Source organism: Nothobranchius furzeri, chromosome 16, assembly GCF_043380555.1.
Source record: "Nothobranchius furzeri strain GRZ-AD chromosome 16, NfurGRZ-RIMD1, whole genome shotgun sequence".
In the NCBI taxonomy this organism is placed as follows: Eukaryota; Metazoa; Chordata; class Actinopteri; order Cyprinodontiformes; family Nothobranchiidae; genus Nothobranchius; species Nothobranchius furzeri.
Genome location: NC_091756.1, coordinates 28,656,711 through 28,679,329, shown reverse-complemented (window position 1 = coordinate 28,679,329; position 22,619 = coordinate 28,656,711). Strand labels below are relative to the sequence as shown.

General features: G+C 42.8%; 1 protein-coding gene across 3 annotated transcripts in view; it reads left to right on the top strand.

The window, feature by feature from the left end:
• LOC107387538 (myoferlin) overlaps window positions 1-22,619 on the top strand; it is a 48,099-nt gene that overhangs the window by 264 nt on the left and 25,216 nt on the right. For 2 of the 3 annotated variants that reach the window (XM_054749052.2, XM_054749051.2), the window contains exons 2-18: window positions 594-649; window positions 3,400-3,491; window positions 8,942-9,050; window positions 9,767-9,860; window positions 9,941-10,110; window positions 10,918-11,046; window positions 11,126-11,188; window positions 15,295-15,345; window positions 15,435-15,465; window positions 17,577-17,692; window positions 17,776-17,902; window positions 17,987-18,090; window positions 18,163-18,231; window positions 18,303-18,346; window positions 19,877-19,959; window positions 21,502-21,626; window positions 21,714-21,827. In XM_054749052.2, coding sequence (XP_054605027.1) covers window positions 594-649; window positions 3,400-3,491; window positions 8,942-9,050; window positions 9,767-9,860; window positions 9,941-10,110; window positions 10,918-11,046; window positions 11,126-11,188; window positions 15,295-15,345; window positions 15,435-15,465; window positions 17,577-17,692; window positions 17,776-17,902; window positions 17,987-18,090; window positions 18,163-18,231; window positions 18,303-18,346; window positions 19,877-19,959; window positions 21,502-21,626; window positions 21,714-21,827 — 1,577 coding nt within the window. Of the gene's footprint in view, window positions 1-593; window positions 650-3,399; window positions 3,492-8,941; window positions 9,051-9,766; window positions 9,861-9,940; window positions 10,111-10,917; window positions 11,047-11,125; window positions 11,189-15,294; window positions 15,346-15,434; window positions 15,466-17,576; window positions 17,693-17,775; window positions 17,903-17,986; window positions 18,091-18,162; window positions 18,232-18,302; window positions 18,347-19,876; window positions 19,960-20,091; window positions 20,131-21,501; window positions 21,627-21,713; window positions 21,828-22,619 lie in introns of all 3 variants that reach the window. The other variant, XM_054749050.2, reaches the window with a different exon arrangement.

The window sequence follows — 22,619 nt, the reverse complement described above, 5'->3', positions numbered from 1 at the left end:
GATCTTACATGTGGACGTTTTGATTATTCTTATTTCTATTAAAGGACATGTAATAAAAAATAAATTAACTGTAATAAAAAATAAATTAACTGTAATAAATAACAAATTAACTATCCGTTCGTGTTCCTCCCCAGTTGTCCATAAAATGTAAAAAAGTTCAGTATGGATCTAATCCATGAGCAATCAGAGCATTTTCCTGCATGTCCCAGCATTCCCAGAAGCAGTTTTAGCTGGGGAGTGGCTCTGTGACACACATGGGAGGTGAGGGAGGACAAAACAGGTTAGAAGTTGCAGAAGTAATAGATGCAGCTCTGTTTGAAGCACATATCCACATGATTTATTTTGTCCTGATGTCGTTGCAAACTGTTCCAAAGCTGTCTCTAAACCTGTCTCTAAAGTCTGCTACCCACCACTACTGCTGTACAAAGCATGAACACACAACATGCTCATCTTTTTCTCTTTTTCATAGCTAACATTTGTCTTTATATTGAGAAAATGTGTTGAGTTTTAAGAGAATGTTGTTTTAAAACACTGAATATGTTTTTCTCTTAGGGAAGATGCAAATAATACATGGTTCATTTTTTTTCTTTCAGAGGAGAAGAAGAAAACCAAAGCGATTGACAACGAGTTGAACCCTGTTTGGAATGAGGTAATCTGCTCACAAACTAGTGTTTATAGAAACTTACCAGCAGATTGCTCTTTGAACAGGCTCGGTGTTGGGCAGATTTGATCGATGAGCTAACGACTAGCCAAAGGAAGAACCAAGACTAGAGCGGATAGTTCACTGAAAGAGACGATGTGTAGTTTTTACTGTTAATCGCTGGAAACATTGTTGGATATTAGTAAAATGATGCCCAGAAGTTGAAAAATATTGGCGGCTTTATAACATATATCCATAAAAACCAGATCTATAGTACATAAAGCAAGGGTTGCGTCTTTGGGGGATGCCACATTTGAAGCCATGTTTCCTTCTGGCCGGCTCGGGGTCTTGCACCTGTCGATGATTGACGATGGGCTGGATGTACGACTACAACATTACCGCGTTCTAAAACATTTAGGCGTAAGAAATGTGAATTTAATAACAAAACTTCTAACCTCTTTCCAAAACCTATGTGAAATAACAGAATCAAAAAAAGAGATGCAATATAGTTTGGCCGAGTAGTATTGCCGTAGTATGATGACATCATCAGCAGGCGCAGGACCCTTAGCAGATCCAGAAACGACAGCGCCAGGAAACCACAATCAGCATTGCATTCTCTTAAAGAGACAATGTGTAGTTTTTACCATTCATTTCTGGAAATATCCATCAAAATGTTGTTGAAAAATGTTGGTGGCTTTGTAACATACAACCATAAAAATCAGGTCTAAATTACATGGGAGCAGGTCTAAGGCCCTGTCCACACGTAGCCGGGGATCTGCCAAAACGTAGATATTTTTCTACGTTTTGGCCTGTCATCCACACAAAAACGGAGTTTTTTTCACACGAAAACGGATCTTTTTAAAAACTCCGGCCAAAGTGAAGATCTGCATTTTCTCCGTTTTGGGTGTCTGCGTATGGACAGACAAAACCGGAGTTTTAAGGTCCGCAACGTCACTTTCCGCAACAAAAAAATGCTGACATCACGTGTGCGACCTGTGTTTACACTAGCCGGCATCATGGAAGCCCTCAGAGCTGCGCTCGCTTTATCAATTGTCCAAGCGCTTTTTGCTTGTTTGTTTTTGCAAGCGGAATTACTGCTCCTTGCGGAAGACCACAGACGAAGGACGAGGTTAAGAACAGGGGAAGTCTGGCATGTCCTTAACAACGTATTTATCCGGGTACGTGTGGACAGAGTTTTTTTTAAAACGAGGTGGTGTGGATGCAAGTTTTTGGAGGGGCGGATATTCGTTTAAAAAAAACCCGGCTATGTGTGGACTAGGCCTAAGTCTCTTGGCGACGGCATATTAGATGCCATGTTTCCTTCTATGGGAGCCCATGAGGACAAAATGCACTTACTGATTTGTATCAAACGGGTACAAAGCTTTCACCATTCTTAAATGTTGTTGTTTTACACATTTACCTCTTCACTTGTTGCCAGTGATGAAAGGGAGTCTGATGTGCTTGTTATTTGCTGAGGTTTGTACTCCCCAGGGCTTTTTGAGCCTAATGGGCATCCATTGGTAAAGTCTTACTCCAACACAAAAATACTGCTTACTTGCAACAATTTAGGAATCTACTGCCCCCTATTGCCAGGAAAAATACACACTGTTACTTTAACGTAATAAAATAAAGGCCCATCACAGTCTGAGGGGTCACGCCGAGGTCACAGGTAACATTTACCATAATGTTGTTTTAAACTAGCAACAGTCATGGCGATATGGTGTAACACTACCCTGAAATGTGTGCACTGCCCCCTAGCGCCAGGAAGCAACACACTGCCACTTTATGCACCACAGCATTTCGGAGGCTGTTGTTTAAATCTGCAAACAATTGTAATGTAGCGTAGCATTGTTATCGTCATTCGCACCAGAGCTAGCCAGTTGCAGCACTTAGGGGTGCCAATCACCACATGTTAGAAACTAAAGCAACTCGTTTATGAAATCAGCTCGGAACCAATCATGTTCCATATTTTTAGGCAACTCTGCAAATTCATTCATAGGCGATGATGCAATTTCTTTTGCTGCTGAATAGTTTGGGGTAGGCCTCTTAAAGCAGACACATGACACACAGAGGATGAAAATGTCTATCAGCATCTCAGTGACTTCCTGAGCACACCCTCTAACGACCGTAGCTCCATCAGCTTCCTCCTGACCTCGGCTGCTGGCAAAAGGAAATCTCCAGGTGAGACTGTGAAGTCAGCAAGTATAGAAGTCATTCAGAGCACTTGAGCAAACAGCATCCTTCCCTTTACCCTCTATGAATGTGGCCCCTGGTGACTATATCTAGGCCTCACTTCCTGATTGAACCAGGGATCCTGGTGATGATGGATGTTACCACACAGTGTAACAGATCCACACTGCCGTTATGCATAGCTGCTTCTCAGAACCGCCCTGAAGAGAAGGCATGGCTCATCTGAGCCACAAAGGGATGGGTTTTGGTGGGGACCTCTAGCAGCCTATGTGGATCAGCAGGTAAAATGTCCCATGTAACGTAAACTAGCCATTGGCTGGCATGTCTAGTCTAAGATAATCTCAATTTCTCCAAACCAATACTGATCAAAGAGCTATCTGATCGTTTATAACCTTTTTACTGAGCAGATTCAGACCTTATTCGAGTCTGAAGCAGGGCAGCAGTGATTGATTACGCCTTTAACTCAAAAATCATCACACATCTGTCTCTGTAAACACTAATTGGTTCAAGTTAATCATCATCTGTAGCTGCAAAGATCAAAAGCAACCCCCCTTTCTTTTCTGTTCCAGGTGCTTGAGTTTGACCTAAAAGGCACGCCGCTGGACACCAGCTCCCAACTAGAAGTGGTTGTGAAAGACTATGAGACGATTGGGAAAGACAAGTAAGCACTTAGATCCATGTTAGCTTTGTGCAACAAAGGCATTTCAGTGATGAAAACAAACGTTAATAATTCTCGCCTCAGTGACACACACCTGAAACCTGCTCCTGTCTGAATAGAGTTTCTAGGAAATGTGACCTTTCAGTTGTGCTGCAGTGTGTGTGTTTTTGTTGTCTTTAGCTGAAAGAATGATGTTTTAAATAAGAGTGCAACACAAACAACCATGGAGTCAGCTTGAACCTGGAGGTTTTCTGGAGAACGTCTAGCAGCCACATAGTCCCACAGCTGGGCGCCTCCTAGATCCCACAGCACACACGGTTTGCAATAATGGATACAAACGAGTGTTTAAGAGTTTTAAGTTATGTATCTGGCTTTCACCATCCCCTCACGCCCTGCTCGCCATGCTGAGACTTGCAGAGCTGTGTGGGACGACAGAATCTGATTGGGCAACAGTGGATGAATGGATCCCTGTTTGCCTTCTGTCTCGGTGTAGGATTTGTACACCGCAGTTTGACAGAACGTCAGAAATTCCCCCTGCAACTGTGGAAGTACTAGGGTGCACAAGCTGCCGTAGCAGCCTTGAAACCCAAAATGCTGTGCTTCTCCAGAGCCCCATAAATAACGTCATTGGATCCAGATGTAGGAACAATCCACACAAACAACAAGTGTTTTTTGTGTCACTAATTATCCGATCAATGATTTAGATTAGAAAAGTGCGTATGGTATCCTGAGTAGAAGTTTCCTTTGTGCTTGGGACAGTCATCAGAGGGAGGAGCTTTGTAAATGTGTGTTTTTAGCACGAGACCACGTTAACGTGAGTAAAGTTTTCCACTGGGCTGTCCTGTCTCACATTCCCTAAGGATCTGCGTGGTGGAGGCAGAGGAGGGCATTTCTTCCTAAGAACCTTCTCAGCAGCTGCAGCTCTGTTTCACCATGGCAACAAGGGAAACCGGTCTGTCATTGTGTTTAAGTGAGTTTTAGTAGAAAATATTGTTTCAAACAGTCTCTGAGGCTCTGATTTCTGCCCACGAGTTTGGAATGTAAATATCTCGTTTTACGACTTCCCGCAAAGAGAAGAAAAGTGGAGCTCACCACTATTGAAGTTCCACAGAAGAAGAAAGTATCATTTCTATAGCGCCTCTCAAGCTAAAAATCACGAGGCGCTTCAGAAAAACCAAAAATGTAAAATATAAAAAATAATTTAGAAAATGATTCAAAATATATTTAAAATGAGCAAAAAATAGACAATTGTGATTAAAACTGTTAAGAAAGAGAGAGAGTGAGTAGGAAAGAGGGAAATCGGTGGATTCTGAGGAAGGTGGAATAGGTGGGGAGAGCAGAACAAGGAGAGGGTGATGGTGAAGGTCACACCAAAGCTTGAACAAGTGAGTCTTCAGCTGCTTTTTAAAGGAGACCACTGAGTCCACTGATCTCAGGCTCAGGAGGAGAGAGTTCCAGAGTCTGGGGGCCACAGCAGCAGATGATCTGTCACCTTTGACCTTTAGCCTGGTGCTGCACAACCAGTAGGCTTTGATCACTGGACCTCAGGGACCTGCTGGGGGTGTAGGGACTAAGAAGATCACCAATGTAAGATGGTGCTTGTCCATGTAAGGCCCTATAGACCAGAACCAGGATCTTGAAATGAACCCTGAAGTTGACTGGCAGCCAGTGAAGCTGGAGGAGAAGCGGGGTGATGTGGGTGTGTTGGGAGGACTTGGCCAGAAGCCGAGCACAGGCATTCTGAACCACCTGTAGACGGTTCAGGGAGGTTCTGCTCAGACACGTGAAAGGAGAGTTACAGTAGTCTAGTCACAGCGCTTCAATAGGAGTGGAACATTTGAGTGATTGTTTGGAGCAGGAACATATTCACCTAAAAATATGTATCTATTTTCTTCCTTTGTTGTCTAACATGTATGCAAATTTATAAAACAGTTATAAAACAGTGCAAGATACTTCATTAGGTAAAGTTTGCATAGTGTGAGTTTGCGTTGGTAATTAGTTTAATTATGTATGTTATTGAATGCAGCTGCTGAACACATTCCACATGTGTTAGGGGCAGCAGCTCAGGAGGTTGAGCGGGTTGTCCAGTAATCTGAAGGTTGCAGGTGCCGCTGTTGTGTCCTTGGGCAAGACACTTAACCTACCTCGCCTGCTAGTGGTGGTCGGAGAAACGGGTGGCGCCTGTGCTTGTAAGCCTCACCTTTGTGAGTGCACCCCAGGGCAACTGTGGCTACAATATAGCTCATCACCAGGATGTGAATGTGTGTGTATGAATGCATGAATGAAACACTGTAGTTTAAAGCACTTTGGAGTCCTCTGACTCTGAAAGGCACTATATATTTATCACATGTTTACCACGTACATCATATTGCATCGCCTAGCGTTGTGTTGTGTTTCTATTGTCCATCCATTTCTGAACCCGCTTGTCCACGTAGAGTCGCTGGGGGGGGGGGGGGGGGGGGGGGGCTATCTCCAACGGTCAATGGGCAATCAGGCGGGGTACACCCTGGACAGAGAGCCAGTCCATTGCAGGTGTTTCAAATGTATCATACAATATCAGAGTGTTGTGTGTGTGTGTTGAGTCAAATACTGTACATCAAAGTATCTGTCATGCCCGTCATGTTTTTATGATTCCTCAGGCTTCGTAAGGTTAGTGTGTCAGTTATGTGTAAAGTCTTTTCTCTGTTGCGGGTCCTAAACTGTGGAACAAACTTCCAGTCACAGTTCGACTGGCATCCTCCTTGGCAGATTTTCAGTCTAGACTAAAGACACACTATTTTACCCTTGCGTTTAACAGTTAGCTGTTAGTTTGGCTTTTACTACTCTTATTTTATCATCCATTGTAAGGTTTTTACTGGTAATTTTTTATCGTCTTGTCTTTTTTTATTTGTTGGCTGTATTTTATAGTACTGTTATATGTTTTTTATCTCTATTATTGTGTGGCTGTTCAGCACTTTGGTCAGCCATATGACTGTGTTTTAAAATGCTATATAAATAAAGGTGGTATGGTATGGTGTATACATATTTATATATTTATATACCATAATGTTTAATAATATTTATCCTATGGAGGCATGCTTAACATAAACATCGTTTGTCCAAGCATGGAGCCCTGGAGAACTCCACAACTCGTTCTGGTGCGTGAGGAAGATTAATCTCTTACACGAACCAAGTTAATTCTACCAGATGTGACTTCAGCCAGCCTGGAGCAGCCATGTTGGACTCTCATGGAATGCTCGAGTTCCCTTTAGCCAGGAAGCTGTTCTGTTCGGAACTAAAACCCAGATAAGGAATGTGTTTAGAGCTTGGATGGTGAAAGACATAGATTAGCATTCATGTTTTTGTTCAGGAAATGAGAAAAGGGCATGAGCCACACTTATTTTTTTTATTGCCACAAACATCACGAGGGGAGATATCAGTGTGTTTTGGCCCCTTTGGTAATTGGAAACATAAAGGAGCTAAAATGATTACATTCCACAAAGACTCCCATCCTGGTCATATTCCCTCTGTGTGACTCACCAGAATTTAACAATAGTCTCAAAGCTTGTGAGCTTTAAAAGGAAATGGTCTGTGATCTCACTTGTTCCCTAAGCTGTTCCCAGCATGTATGACTTCCCCTAGCATGACACACACCGGTGTGTATTAGTCCTGGTTAGATACCAATCGATGTGCAGCTTCATCTCATGTAACATTTCAATGTTCTTATCAAAGGCAGTAAAAGTCAGACATACAGAGACGACTCTGAACTGCTTCAGGCTGCAGAGCTCGGGTTCCCCTCAACGTTTTAGCTGATTTTAACACTGAAAACTCTTTTTGATACAATCCTGGTCAAGTCATTCCTCAGATTCCATTTACATAGTTACATGATGTCTCCAGAACATTTTTCCTCCCAGTTTGAAGCTTTACTGGATGCATGGGATCACCAAACCTCTGGGGAGATCCCCGTGTCCTCCTCAGTCCTGCTGGAGTGTGAGTTACTGTTCTGCACACACTCCTCCTTTCAGGAGATCTGCCAAAACAAAGTTACTCATGCTGGCTAAAAGTGATACAGCGCACTCTAAACCAAACACTAGACTAGTTCTTTTGCTCCAGGACTTTTTCTGTCCCTCCAAACAGACTTTCAGGTTTATTTGAGTCTCTTTGGGTCAATGATCAGTAATTCTGACTAGAGACATCTGGTTCTGCACTCATTGCTAAAGAAACCTTTTTAGGATTGATAGCAGAAGTGTGGACTTGAGTCACGTGACTTGGACTCGAGTCATTATTTTAACCCTCTGGAGGCAGGCGTTGCAGATTTGCAACAGTTAAAACCTACCTACCTGGTTACTCCACACACGTAGTTCATGAGCATTGTTTAACTCAGAAGTCCCGCTGAAGGACTTAGTTGTTCGTCCTTTTATCAAAACTTATTTTGAGCCTGAGAGGGTTAATGACTTCTGACTTGGCTTGATAAAATCTATAAAGACTCACGACTTGACTCGGACCTGACATGCGACTTGAATTGACTTGCATCTGTTGACTTGATGATTATTGAGCATATTTGATATTTTAGCACAAAAGTGGCACGACATGGACAAAAATCATGAAACATTCTTGGTTCTGGGTTTGATCTTGTTCTGCTAAATGCAGCAGCTCTTTGTTTATGATCAGTAGCTTTAGTTCTGGAATTTAATTATCATCATTGTCATTAAAGTGAAGTTTGACAGATGACTTGATTATGACTTGAAAATTTAAAGTTAATGACTTGGACTTCCACATCATTGACTTTGGACTCGACTTGGACTTGGTTGTCTTTGACTTGGACTTGACTCGAGACTTGACTAGAAAGACTTGTGACTTACTTGTGACTTGCAAAGCAGTGACTTGGATTAATAGTAATAAAGACCAAGCTCTACTCAGTTTTGTGCGAATTATGTGGTGTACCGGAGCAGATATAATAATCCACACGCAATAAACTGCCAAAGGCTGGGAAGACTGAAGATGACTCAGTTGTGCCGGAAAAACTCCCTCCTGTCATCTAGGAACTCCCAAACAGTCAGACACAGCTGTGCATGGCAAGATTTAATCTTCATGCCTAAATAACTGAGGGAGTTTGCTGAGAATATCTCAGTATCAGCGTCCTAACAGAGACAAACGACTGTGCACACACCTAGAGCCCGTCCATTTCACATCTAGATGCAAGACGTCACCGAAGCAGACTCTGATGATGTGTGTGAGGTGCGTTCTGTTTATCTGAGCAGGCAGGGCTTGTTAGCTCTGGGTGGTTACCTGCTTTTGAATGTGAATTTATTTGTGCACACACTCAGCATCACATCTACATGTGAGCCTTTATCTGGTGACAGACCAGAGTCGTTTTACCTGATTTGATCAGGAGACCGCTCAATCATCCTACAGTCATGTGTATATGATACATACTTCAGTTATGTGCAATGATTTGCTGTTGTGTCTTTCAGATTTATTGGTTCTGTCAAAATCTCATTACGGGACCTTGCCTCGGGCCAAGCGAGATCTCTACCATCTAAAAATGTTCCGTTGATGGGTGAAAATGGGCAGAATATCGGAGTAAGTCTCAGTTCTAATAAAACTCTGTTTTACAGGCAATAGATCAGATCTCATAAAGAGTTATTCAGTGGAAAAGTTCTGAATAACCATGATACCTGTGGTGAGCTCTTGGAGTGGCTTTAGTTTGGAGAAACAGTGATAAGGTGTGTTGAGATTGACACGCTAATGGCTAGTTTCATATTGGATTTGTGCCAGCTCAAAATAACTTTATTCTCACAAACACACATTCATGCAGTTAGTCCTGAAGACGTTTTCTGAGATTTTGTTTCACTGCAAACCAGAGGTGCTACAGTTAGCTAGCTCTGTTGCTAAATCACAAATTACCATAAAGCGGTTTGTAAATGATTTATTAAAAGTTTAGGAAACAGTGTTTGTGGAAACTGCTAGAACACATTTCAGATTAAAGTTATTTTAGGGTGGACTTGGCCATCAGTCCAATCAGAACTGATCTCTAAGCTAAGTTATTGTTCATCATCCATATTTTTACTTTCCTTTTTTCCCTTTTATTGTCACTGTTTTTAACTTTCTAGTTTTTGTGTTAATTGTACTTGTCAACATTTAAAAAAAATATTTATTTAATTTTGTTTTGTTAACATTTTTAATGTGTTTTCTATTTAAACAATACATTCTGATCTCAGTTGCAAATAAAGAGTTAACGAGAGCACAAATGATCAAATATAAGGAAAATAACCAACCAGCTAATTTTCTCCCTCTAGGCAACAATCAGTTTTGTGGTTGGATACGACCCACCAGCTAACACCATACCAAACCCCAATGACCCTCAAGCTGGAAATGTTACAGTGGATGCTGGTATGTTTAAATCTGAGTCATGAACAAACACAGCGCTCTGATTGGATACCTTTGTTCGTATCATGTATGTTTCTGATCAGGAGGGGGTAGTGGTGGTGGTGGTGAGGAAGGAGGTGAGACGCTACCAGACGGAGTTCAGCCTGGCTCTGCAGGAAACTCCTCCTCCACCAATCTGCCTTCTAACCTCCGCCAGAAGCTAGCAAGGACACAGAGTCGCCACAGGCTGGCAAACAAACCTCAGGACTTCCAGGTCAGTCTTAGCCAGGGCTGAACGTGCTTTAACCCTCTCAGGCTCAAAATAAGTTTTGATAAAAGGATGAAAAACTAAGTCCTTCAGGGGTACTTCTGAGTTAAAAAATGCTCATGAAATACGTGTGTGGAGTAAGGTAGGTAAGTTTTAACTGTGGTAAATCTGCAACGCCTGCCTCCAGAGGGTTAACAGTAAACCACACACACCCGGCCCAATCACTTTTACAGGTTGGGATTTAAAATTATAATAACACGTTTTCAATTCTTCCACAACCCCACTTCTTTATTTACAAAGTCCTTGGAAATGTGCACATCTGTGTAGTTTCCAAATCATGAGAGTGGGAGTAGTTGTGCAGTTCAGGTGTTTGTAGATAAAATGATGGGGAGTAATCACCAGTAACATCATTCCTTCATGTGCAGCCATTCAAACACTGGCTTTTTCAATAGTTCAAGATTGACAGGATTTTCCCACCAGGAATACTTTTTATAATAAAATATTAAAGAAGAAAAAAGAATCAACCTCCTATACCAAAAGTTAGTTAATCATTTACATTTTACATGATAGACATGGTTTCAACAGGTAGCTTGTCAAACACAATAATATTATGTGGAGTAAGGTTGTTTTCTCTTTAACAGGCTGTCTTTTATCCACTGTAATCCTATAATAATATATATTTAGATTATTTAAAATAACTGATAACAAACAAGCAAATCCCTGCAATTTTTTAATGACTTTTAGGTTTTATCATCAGAGAGAGTGACTTTACTTTAGTCAGAATGCGACACAAACACATCATTTATGTTCCAGATCCGTGTTCGGGTCATCGAAGCCCGTCAGCTGCCCGGCAACAACATCAAACCTGTGGTGAAGGTTCATGTGGGTGGAGAGACCCACAGGACACGCATCAAAAGGGGAAACAATCCGTTCTTTGATGAGGTAGTTTCACTTTACAGACGACACAAAAATAAGACGGCTCCTTCTATTGAAGTATCAAGAGCCTCCTGTTGTTTTTCAGATGTTCTTCTACAATTTCCACATGCTTCCGACAGATTTGTTTGAGCAGAACATCAGTTTCCGGGTCAGTGTGAAACGTGTGTGTCAGTATAATTCATGTGTGTCAGTGTGATACGTGTGTGTCAGTGTGATATGTGTGTGTCAGTGTGATACATGTGTGTCAGTGTGATACGTGTGTGTCAGTGTGACACGTGTGTGTCAGTGTGATACATGTGTGTCAGTGTGATAAGTGTGTCATTGTGATGCGTGTATGTCAGTGTCATGCGTGTGTGTCAGTGTGATACATGTGTGTCAGTGTGATGCATGTGTGTCAGTGTGATACGTGTGTGTCAGTGTGATGCATGTGTGTCAGTGTGATGTGTGTGTGTCAGTATGATGCGTGTGTGTCAGTGTGATACATGTGTGTCAGTGTGATACATGTGTGTCAGTGTGATACGTGTGTGTCAGTGTGATACGTGTGTGTCAGTGTGATACGTGTGTGTCAGTGTGATACATGTGTGTCAGTGTGATACGTGTGTGTCAGTGTGATACGTGTGTGTCAGTGTGATACATGTGTGTCAGTGTGATACGTATGTGTCTATGTGATGCGTGTGTGTCAGTGTGATACGTGTGTGTCAGTGTGATACATGTGTGTCAGTGTGATACGTATGTGTCTATGTGATGCGTGTGTGTCAGTGTGATGTGTGTGTTAGTGTGATGCATGTGTGTCAGTGTGATGCGTGTGTGTCAGTGTGATGTGTGTGTGTCAGTATGATGCGTGTGTGTCAGTGTGATACGTGTGTCAGTGTGATAAGTGTGTTTCATTGTGATGCATGTATGTCAGTGTCATGCGTGTGTGTCAGTGTGATGTGTGTGTGTGTGTGTGATGTGTGTGTGTGTCAGTATGATGCATGTGTTTCTGTGTGATGCGTGTGTGTCAGTGTGATACGTGTGTGTCTGTGTGATGTGTGTGTGCTAGTGTGATACGTGTGATTCAGTGTGATGTGTGTGTTAGTGTGATGCGTGTCTGTCAGTGTGATGCATGTGTGTCTGTGTGATGTGTGTGTGTCTGTGTGATGTGTGTGTGTCAGTGTGATACCTGTGTGTTAGTGTGATACGTGTGTGTTAGTGTGATACGTGTGTGTCAGTGTGATACGTGTGTGTCAGTGTGATATGTGTGATTCAGTGTGATACGTGTGTGTCAGTGTGATGCGTGTGTGTCTGTGTGATGCGTGTGTGTCAGTGTGATGTGTGTGTTAGTGTGATGTGTGTGTTAGTGTGATGCATGTGTGTCAGTGTGATGCATGTGTGTCAGTGTGATACATGTGTGTTAGTGTGATACGTGTGTGTTAGTGTGATGCATGTGTGTCTGTGTGATGTGTGTGTGTTAGTGTGATACATGTGTGTCAGTGTGATACCTGTGTGTTAGTGTGATACGTGTGTGTTAGTGTGATACGTGTGTGTCAGTGTGATATGTGTGTGTCTGTGTGATATGTGTGTGTCAGTGTGATACATGTGTTTCAGTGTGATACCTGTGTGTTAGTGTGATACGTGTGTGTCAGTGTGATATGTGTGATTCAGTGTGATATGTGTCTGTCAGTGTGATGCGTATGTGTCTATGTGATGCGTGTGTGTCAGTGTGATGTGTGTGTTAGTGTGATGCATGTGTGTCAGTGTGATGCGTGTGTGTCAGTGTGATGTGTGTGTGTCAGTATGATGCGTGTGTGTCAGTGTGATAAGTGTGTTTCATTGTGATGCATGTATGTCAGTGTCATGCGTGTGTGTCAGTGTGATGTGTGTGTGTGTGTGTGATGTGTGTGTGTGTCAGTATGATGCATGTGTTTCTGTGTGATGCGTGTGTGTCAGTGTGATACGTGTGTGTCTGTGTGATGTGTGTGTGCTAGTGTGATACGTGTGATTCAGTGTGATGTGTGTGTTAGTGTGATGCGTGTCTGTCTGTGTGATGTGTGTGTGTCTGTGTGATGTGTGTGTGTCAGTGTGATACCTGTGTGTTAGTGTGATACGTGTGTGTTAGTGTGATACGTGTGTGTCAGTGTGATACGTGTGTGTCAGTGTGATATGTGTGATTCAGTGTGATACGTGTGTGTCAGTGTGATGCGTGTGTGTCTGTGTGATGCGTGTGTGTCAGTGTGATGTGTGTGTTAGTGTGATGCATGTGTGTCAGTGTGATGCGTGTGTGTCTGTGTGATGCATGTGTGTCAGTGTGATGTGTGTGTTAGTGTGATGTGTGTGTTAGTGTGATGCATGTGTGTCAGTGTGATACGTGTGTGTCAGTGTGATACATGTGTGTTAGTGTGATACGTGTGTGTTAGTGTGATGCATGTGTGTCTGTGTGATGTGTGTGTGTTAGTGTGATACATGTGTGTCAGTGTGATACCTGTGTGTTAGTGTGATACGTGTGTGTTAGTGTGATACGTGTGTGTCAGTGTGATATGTGTGTGTCTGTGTGATATGTGTGTGTCAGTGTGATACATGTGTGTCAGTGTGATACCTGTGTGTTAGTGTGATACGTGTGTGTTAGTGTGATACGTGTGTGTCAGTGTGATACGTGTGTGTCAGTGTGATATGTGTGATTCAGTGTGATATGTGTCTGTCAGTGTGATGCGTGTGTGTCTATGTGATGCGTGTGTGTCAGTGTGATGTGTGTGTTAGTGTGATGCATGTGTGTCAGTGTGATGCGTGTGTGTCAGTGTGATGTGTGTGTGTCTGTGTGATGCGTGTGTGTCAGTGTGATGTGTGTGTTAGTGTGATGTGTGTGTTAGTGTGATGCATGTGTGTCAGTGTGATACGTGTGTGTCAGTGTGATACGTGTGTGTTGGTGTGATACGTGTGTGTTAATGTGATGCATGTGTGTCAGTGTGATACATGTGTGTTAGTGTGATACGTGTGTGTCAGTGTGATACATGTTTGTTAGTGTGATGCATGTGTGTTAGTGTGATACGTGTGTGTCAGTGTGATACATGTGTGTTAGTGTGATACGTGTGTGTCTGTGTGAAACGTGTGTTTCATTGTGATACGTGTGTGTCAGTGTGATACGTGTGTGTTAGTGTGATACGTGTGTGTTAGTGTGATGCATGTGTGTCAGTGTGATACATGTGTGTTAGTGTGATACGTGTGTGTCAGTGTGATACATGTGTGTTAGTGTGATACGTGTGTGTCAGTGTGATACATGTGTGTTAGTGTGATACGTGTGTGTTAGTGTGATGCATGTGTGTCTGTGTGAAACGTGTGTTTCAGTGTGATGCGTGTGTGTTAGTGTGATACATGTGTGTTAGTGTGATACGTGTGTGTCAGTGTGATACATGTGTGTTAGTGTGATGCATGTGTGTCAGTGTGATACATGTGTGTTAGTGTGATACGTGTGTGTCAGTGTGATACATGTGTGTTAGTGTGATGCATGTGTGTCAGTGTGATACATGTGTGTTAGTGTGATACATGTGTGTTAGTGTGATACGTGTGTGTTAGTGTGATACATGTGTGTTAGTGTGATACATGTGTGTCAGTGTGATACATGTGTGTTAGTGTGATACATGTGTGTTAGTGTGATGCATGTGTGTCTGTGTGAAACGTGTGTTTCAGTGTGATGCGTGTGTGTTAGTGTGATACATGTGTGTTAGTGTGATACGTGTGTGTCAGTGTGATACATGTGTGTTAGTGTGATGCATGTGTGTCAGTGTGATACATGTGTGTTAGTGTGATACGTGTGTGTCAGTGTGATACATGTGTGTTAGTGTGATGCATGTGTGTCAGTGTGATACATGTGTGTCAGTGTGATACATGTGTGTTAGTGTGATGCATGTGTGTCAGTGTGATACGTGTGTGTCAGTGTGATACATGTGTGTTAGTGTGATGCATGTGTGTCAGTGTGATACATGTGTGTTAGTGTGATGCATGTGTGTCAGTGTGATACATGTGTGTTAGTGTGATACATGTGTGTCAGTGTGATACATGTGTGTTAGTGTGATACATGTGTGTTAGTGTGATACGTGTGTGTCAGTGTGATACATGTGTGTTAGTGTGATACGTGTGTGTCAGTGTGATACATGTGTGTTAGTGTGATTTGTGTGTGTTAGTGTGATGCATGTGTGTCTGTGTGAAACGTGTGTTTCAGTGTGATGCGTGTACATGTTTGGGTTTATGGACTTTTACCTGGTTTGACTCTGTTCTTAGGTGTATGATTCATACTCTTTGAGGGCTGACAGTCTTATGGGAGAATTTAAGGTGAGGGATCAACCTCCACATATAATGGCCTAAAGAAGAGTAATTAATGTTCACAAGAGCATGGCTGACTTTTTTTCTCTGTCACACAGCTGGATGTTGGTTATGTTTACGACGAACCAGGTAAGTATGCCACAGGTTTGTTTTTACTCGGTTCAGGAGGCTAGGCTAGTTAGCAAAGCCTCCCTGGAAGCGTTTGGACGTTTTAATAAAACTCAGAAAGTCTTTAACCCTCCCACTGTCCTAATCGGTGTGACCCCGCAAGGAAAGTTGACCACTGAGCAGGTTTGATGGTTTATCCCTTGGGGCCACGTGGACCTCCAGGGATAAACCATCACTCTTGCTCAGTGGTCAACTTTCCTCATGGGGTCACCCATAAAGACATTGGGAGGGTTGATGAATGAATCAGTAGACCAAGATGGCTGCCACACCAAAAGTAAAAGTGGTCTGAATACCAACAGGTCATGTGAGATCTTGTTATATCACTTGAGACATTGTTCTTGACTCGATCAAAAAAACTCAACATAGTTTTAGAGGTTGCTGTTTTTGTTTTCTTGTCTGATCCGTGTGCCAACACCTTATTTTGTGTCCCTTGGTTCTCCAATAGCTTGTCCACTGGGACTATTCCATTCTGGTCCTGGAGGACCACCACCTGCAGGTTTTCTTTGTTTACCTGCACCAAACCACACCTGGTTTGAATCAGTAGATGATGAACAGCCTTCTGTAGAACTTAAGGAGCTGTTGAAGAGATGATTCGATGACTGAATCAGGTGTGGGTGCAGAGAAACAGCTCAGACATGCAGGATAGTGGCCCTCCAGGACCAGGGTTGGTTTGCCAGTCCTCCCCAGTCCACTAGTAAGCTCCTCCTTTTTCTTGAAATGAGTCTCTTTTTGATTTTCTCTCCTGTTTCCTGCCTCCTTGGCCTGCCCTTGGGTCCTTTAACCACCAAAACATGATCTTAGGGAAAAACTCAGAAAAGCAGGCCTTAACTATCTGAAGTTCCTATTGCTTTAGCCCTTTAGAATTCATGTGTTATGTTTCCTTTTTCACCTTCCTCTGCAATTATTTTGTACATCTCTATTTTCAGTTATAAAAGCCATTACACAATATTATACAACATGGTAGCAAAACAAACTAGCTGCTAAAGACTTACAGCATTCCCTTAGAAATTGGTGGAGACTAAAAATTGGTCTGAACTTGAAAGTCAGACCAAAGACACCATCTTTCATTGTGCAAAGTTGAAGTCAAATGGGCCATTCCCATCTGTACCGGGTCAGCCCGGGTTGGGTAGCGTAGGTTGTTTACATATCTGGGTGGCCTGGTATTTTTCCGGGCCAACCAAGGCTCATTCTCAGCCCTCTTCTCGAGGGGGTCTGCTTCAGGCCGACCAGGGCCAACACACCCACTGCTGACAGCAAATTCACACCTTCCATTAGAGCAAGCCTCTGATTGGTGGGTAGAATCAGCCCACATGGGCTTAGAGGTAATTGTATGTTTACTTCGAAGCAGCAGCACTTAAAATCCTGCAGCCAAATTCCAAGTACGAACGGAATAAAAATAAAGCAGAAAGTAAAGTATCTGGTTATGTTTAAACAAGGAACCCAAAGTAGGATTCCCATTCAGAAAACACAAAAATCACAGCTAACAGGCCATGGCATCCCAGCTGTATAGCTTCATTCTGGAGAATTTAACATGCATTTATTTTGGGCTGTGTGTGTGTGTGTGTGCGTGCGTGCGTGCGTGTGTGCGTGCGTGCTAATTCAGTGCACAAGTAGAATCTTGTGACTGAGCACTAATCCTATCACAGTCCATAGATTTATGTCAAAACGAAACAGTTTTATGGGGCGACGGTGGCACAGGAGTTAAGTGCTCGCCCCGTAATCGGAAGATTGCAGGTTCGAGCCCTGCTCAGTCAGTCGCTATCATTGTGTCCTTGGGCAAGACACTTAACCCACGTTGCCTGCTGGTGGTGGTCGGAGGGACCGGTGGCGCCAGTGCTCGGCAGCCTCGCCTCTGTCACTGTACTCCAGGGCAGCTGTGGCTACATCGTAGCTCATCCCCACCAGTGTGTGAATGTGTGTGTGAATGGGTGAATGACTGATTGTGTTGTAAAGCGCCTTGAGGGGTTCCAGGACTCTAGCAGGCGCTATATCAAATACAGGCCATTTACCATTTATCATATTTCGGTTGATACTAGATGAAGATGTCTGTGTAAATGTTTGTTCCGGTTCAGCCCACAGTGTCCTGAGGAAGTGGCTCCTACTGAACGACCCAGATGACAACAGCTCTGGAGCTAAAGGCTATCTCAAAGTTAGCCTCTTCATAGTCGGAACAGGAGACGAGCCTCCGGTAAGACTTAACCGCTACGGATCTAAGCTCACTAACAGATGCTGGTTCTTTTTCTATTTAGCTGACCCTTTTTACAAGTGCAGGTGGAGAAAAGGGCGTCGAATGATGACCAGGATGACATAGAGAGCAACCTGTTGCTTCCAGCCGGTGTAACTCTGAGATGGGCAACGCTGTCGTTAAAGGTTTTCAGAGCTGAAGACATTCCCCAGAGTGAGAAGGCCATTTTTAATTCTCACATTATGATTGCTGTGCTCTAAAAACAAATCCTAATCATTCACTCTCTTCCTTTTTTAGTGGATGACGCATTCGTCCAGTCTTTGAAAGCAATGTTTGGAAGTGATGAAAACAAGAAAAACTTGGTGGATCCTTTTTTGGAGGCTGGATTTGCCGGGAAAAAGGTTTCATTTCAGCCAAAAGCAGTTAAGTGTTTTCATGTTGGTAAAGCTAATGTGTTGTTTTGGTCCTCTCAGTTGTGCACTCAGATTATTGAAAAGAACGCAAACCCAGAGTGGAACCAAGTTTTGAACCTTCAGGTGAAAGTAAGAAGTTCCACGCGTATGACGCTGCAGAGAAAAGTTTTTTTTTGTGACTTATTTCTTGTGTTTGTTAGTTTCCGTCCATGTGTGAGCGTGTCAAGCTGACAGTCTATGATTGGTAAGTTAGACAAGATTACTAATTTAATATATAAACAATTAAGCACACAGCATTTTCAGTCATTTTTAAAAACTGTCAGTGTTATATAAATATAAATATATAAAGGTATAATTATTAACCCTTTGATGCATGAATTATGAGATCTTCAACCATGATTTTTTAAACAATTTTTTTTTCATTCATTTTTAGGTGTGAATGAAACAAATTTCAACAAATATTTTTTGTAATATTTTGTTAATTTACAAATAATTTATTACATGTGTACCTCAGTGGACAGCGTGCATTCTGAACATGAAATATGTTGGCTTGGCTTACTGAAGTCCAAATAGAGAGGCTCAAATGCAATAAAGTCTTCAACAGCTGTTCTTAATAGCAAAAAATAAATAAATAACAATTTTGAATACCTGTCCACTGTAGTGACCATTATGCATCAAAGGGTTAAAAGGTTTGAATGTTTTACTTTCATTCAAAAATCCCCATTTTTAAATATTTATTTTAGTTTGGTTGTTAATTATTTTAGTTAAGTTCAGTGTACACACTGTGGAGCACAAATTTGGTTAGGGTTAGGGTGTGGGTTAGGCACAGTGGAGTCACTAAGATGAATGGAGGTCTACGGAGGTCCACACAAACATATGAATATAAGTGTGTGTGTGCGCATATATGTGTGTGTGTTCATGCATGTGTGCATATGTGTGCTTGCATGTATGTGTGTGCATGCTTATGTGTGTGTTTGCATGCATGTGCGTGTGTGTGTCCATGCATGTGTGATGCATGAGTGTGTGCATGTGTGTAAGCAGTATATTTATGTCGATGGTAAGCATGTGTGTGTGTGTGTGTGTGTGTGTGTGTGTGTGTATGTGCACGTATGTGTGTGCATGTGTGTGCGTGTCTGTGCATGTATGTGTGTGCATGCTTATGTGTGTGTTTGCATGCATGTGTGTGTGTGTCCATGCATGTGTGATGCATGAGTGTGTGCATGTGTGTAAGCAGTATATTTATGTCGATGGTAAGCATGTGTGTGTGTTTGTGTGTGTGTGTGTGTGTTCATATGTGTGTGTACATGTATGTGTATGTCTGTGCGTGTGTGTGTGTGTGTTCATATGTGTGTGTACATGTATGTGTGTGTGTGTGTGTGTGTGTGTTTTTCTGCCACTGATCCAACACCAACCACATGAGAATAATGCAGTGAGTGAGTCAGACTGTGGCGACCCTTCCCTTTTCCTCAGTAACATGTTGGAACTGTCGGCTATTTTTCATCACCGTGTGTTTCTGAGCAAACTAGATAGCTCAGGCTCAGGAAGGCCGGAGGGAAACGAGTGAAGGAGGGAATCATTAGAAATATGTTGACAGATAAATCTGGGGTCCTGTAGAATTCCTGTTCAAACAAAAGCAAAAAGTAGGCATTATATTTTTTATTACGCTCACTTCTGTTTGAAAATGAAACTTTACTTAGATTGGAATATTTGCATATCATGGAGGTTTATCATGACTGTAGGACTGTGTGTAGCTAAAGATAACGTGCACTTTCAGGGATCGCCTAACAGGAAATGATGTTGTTGGCACCACATACCTCAACCTGGCCAAGATAGCTTCCTCTGGTGGAGAAATAGAAGGTAAATTTCATCAGTGTCGACTGGAAACCAAAGATTTCCTATAAAACTATGAAGCAGAAGTCGACATCCTCTCATGTTTGTCTGATTCTTATAAATTGTTCTTGAATTGTTTTTTGTTTTCTTTTGGTGTAGAAGAACATGCAGGAAATATGGAAATATCTTCATATGAAGGTTTACCTGAACTCCTTTTCCTCTGTTTTGCATGGAGCATGCTAGCTGATTCCAGTTATTTTTGTGCATATTACTAAAACAAGCTATTAGGGATGTCCCGATCAAAACGTTTTTTCCTCATCCCCTACTGTATAGTAGAGTTTAGGAGCTACAAAAAGCTTAAAGGGGGAGCGTAAGTCCACGGACAAAGTTAGAGAATAAGAAAATAAAATGTGAGGGGAAAGACGTGAGGACAACTCTGTGCACGCTCAACCTATTTCATCTGACGGGATGCTTGGTGCGTGTCTACTCACGGCACGATCGGATCATTTCAGTTAGTGTTCATACAAACAGAGAGTTGGGATTTCCCATCAACAAAGGTTTGAATCAGAAAGGGGATATTTGGTGCATGTAAAAGTAGCTATTGTCGCAGAGTAAAATGAATCAGTGGTAGAGCCATGTTGCTGTTCGGCAATCAGAGGGAAGATGTTCAAATATCAGGAAATAAGATTCGAACAGGTGGGCGTGAGTGCATCAGTTGGACTAGATATATCTATAATTTCTGTAGTATCTTGGGTGCTTTTCAAAATCATAAACAAAAGTAGATATGGAAAAAAAAAAGTGACGATCTGATGCACTCCGAACATTCGGGAGGGACTCGGAGTAGAACCGCTGCTCCTCCGGATCGAAAGGAGCCAGTTGAGGTGGTTTGGGCATCTGGTCAGGATGCCTCCTGGACGCCTCCCCGGGGAGGTGTTTCGGGCATGTCCTGCCGGCAGAAGGCCCCCGGGTCGACCCAGGACACGTTGGAGAGGTTACATCTCCAATCTGGTCCGGGAACGCCTTGGGGTCCTGCCGGAGGAGCTGGTGGACAAGGCCGGGGAGAGGACGGCCTGGAGCTCCCTAGTTGGGATGCTGCCCCCGCGACCCGGACCCGGATAAGCGGAGGAAGACGAGACGAGACGAGACGAGATGATATAAGATCAGGAAATAAGACTCCAAATCTCTCTGTGTGAAGCTGCTTTCCCTGCCCACCTCAGGCTCCTGATGAAAGCGATTGTTTCTCACAGTTAACTAAAGAGAGGGTCTTATTTCATGGCACAGCTGACATGAAACCATAGAAAGTAAGTCAACATTGGAGATCAAGAGCTGAGAATCACAGCTGATGCATGACAAATGCATCAAACTTGATTGGATTGGATCGGGACATCCCTAACAACAGTGCCTTCGCCTGTTAGATGTGATTTATTTGTTTATCTCACACCACTTTCTCAGCTTAGTCACTGCCACCTGCTTTCCCAGCCTTCACCGTGTTCACAAAAACTCACCCTTTGTGACCTACTACCACTTTCCTCACATTTGTGGAGGTTAATCCTGCTGCCCTGTTCCCAGCTAACTCAGGAGAATCAGAAGTTGGGTTTCTGCCCGTGTTTGGGCCCTGCTATATCAACCTGTACGGCAGTCCCAGAGAGTTCACCGGCCTGCCAGACCCTTATGAGGATCTCAATTTGGGCGAGGTAGAGAAATCTGTGTGATAAATAAAAGCTTATTGAAGCCTTTTTGGCCTTTTTAGGAGGTCATATGGTTGTTTTGTTTGTGTCCAGGGAGAAGGAGTGGCCTACAGGGGCAGGATTCTGGTCGAGCTGTCCACCAAGTTGGAGGAGAAGGCAGACAAAGCAGTAGACAGTATTCCCAATGACGACATCCTGGTGGTACAGGTGACGTTTTCACCCAACACCAAGCACGCTGGTTCTGTTTAGTTTGAGGTTGAAATTCTTGAAAACACATGTTAGAGGCATTTCAAAGCTGTCTTCTTACCAGTCCTTTAAGTACATTGGTAGAGCAGGAATTATATCTTAAATTTTCATTTGTTGAGAAGCGATAAAAATAAAGCTGTTTTGGTCAAATCTTGATAAATATGAAACTCACGTGACTAAAACTTGCTGTCAATGCAGCCAAGAGAAAGCTGGTGTTTTCTAACTCAAGCAACCAGTGACTCCCTCAGTGACCTCAGTAACCCTCTGGAGGCAGGCGTTGCAGATTTGCAACGTTAAAGCCTACCTGCCTGGTTACTCCACATACTCAGAAGTACCCCTGAAGGACTTAGTTGTTTGTCCTTTTATCAAAACCTATTTTGAGCCTGAGAGGGTTAAAGAGGTCATATTACGCAAACCTCCTCTTTTTCATCCTTTTGCGTTGCCATGTGGATCTCCTCTGCCGCTATAAACACTTCTGTCAGTGTTTGGTTTTAGGATTTGTGTGCCTAGGACAACCCTTTTAAAAAAGTCCCTGTTTGTGATGTCACAAATGGAGAAATTAAAATAGACCCACCTTTCACATGTAAGAGAGAGCTGCTGCTAGACGAACAGCAGCTCTACTTCAAACCCCTCCCAGATATCAGAGCTTCTCAGCTTATAGCAGCGCGAGTGTGGGAATGGGAGGGTGCGGCCATATCCAGTTTGTTGTCTTAAAGTGACAGAGCCTTGAAATGACTCATTCTGCAAGATACT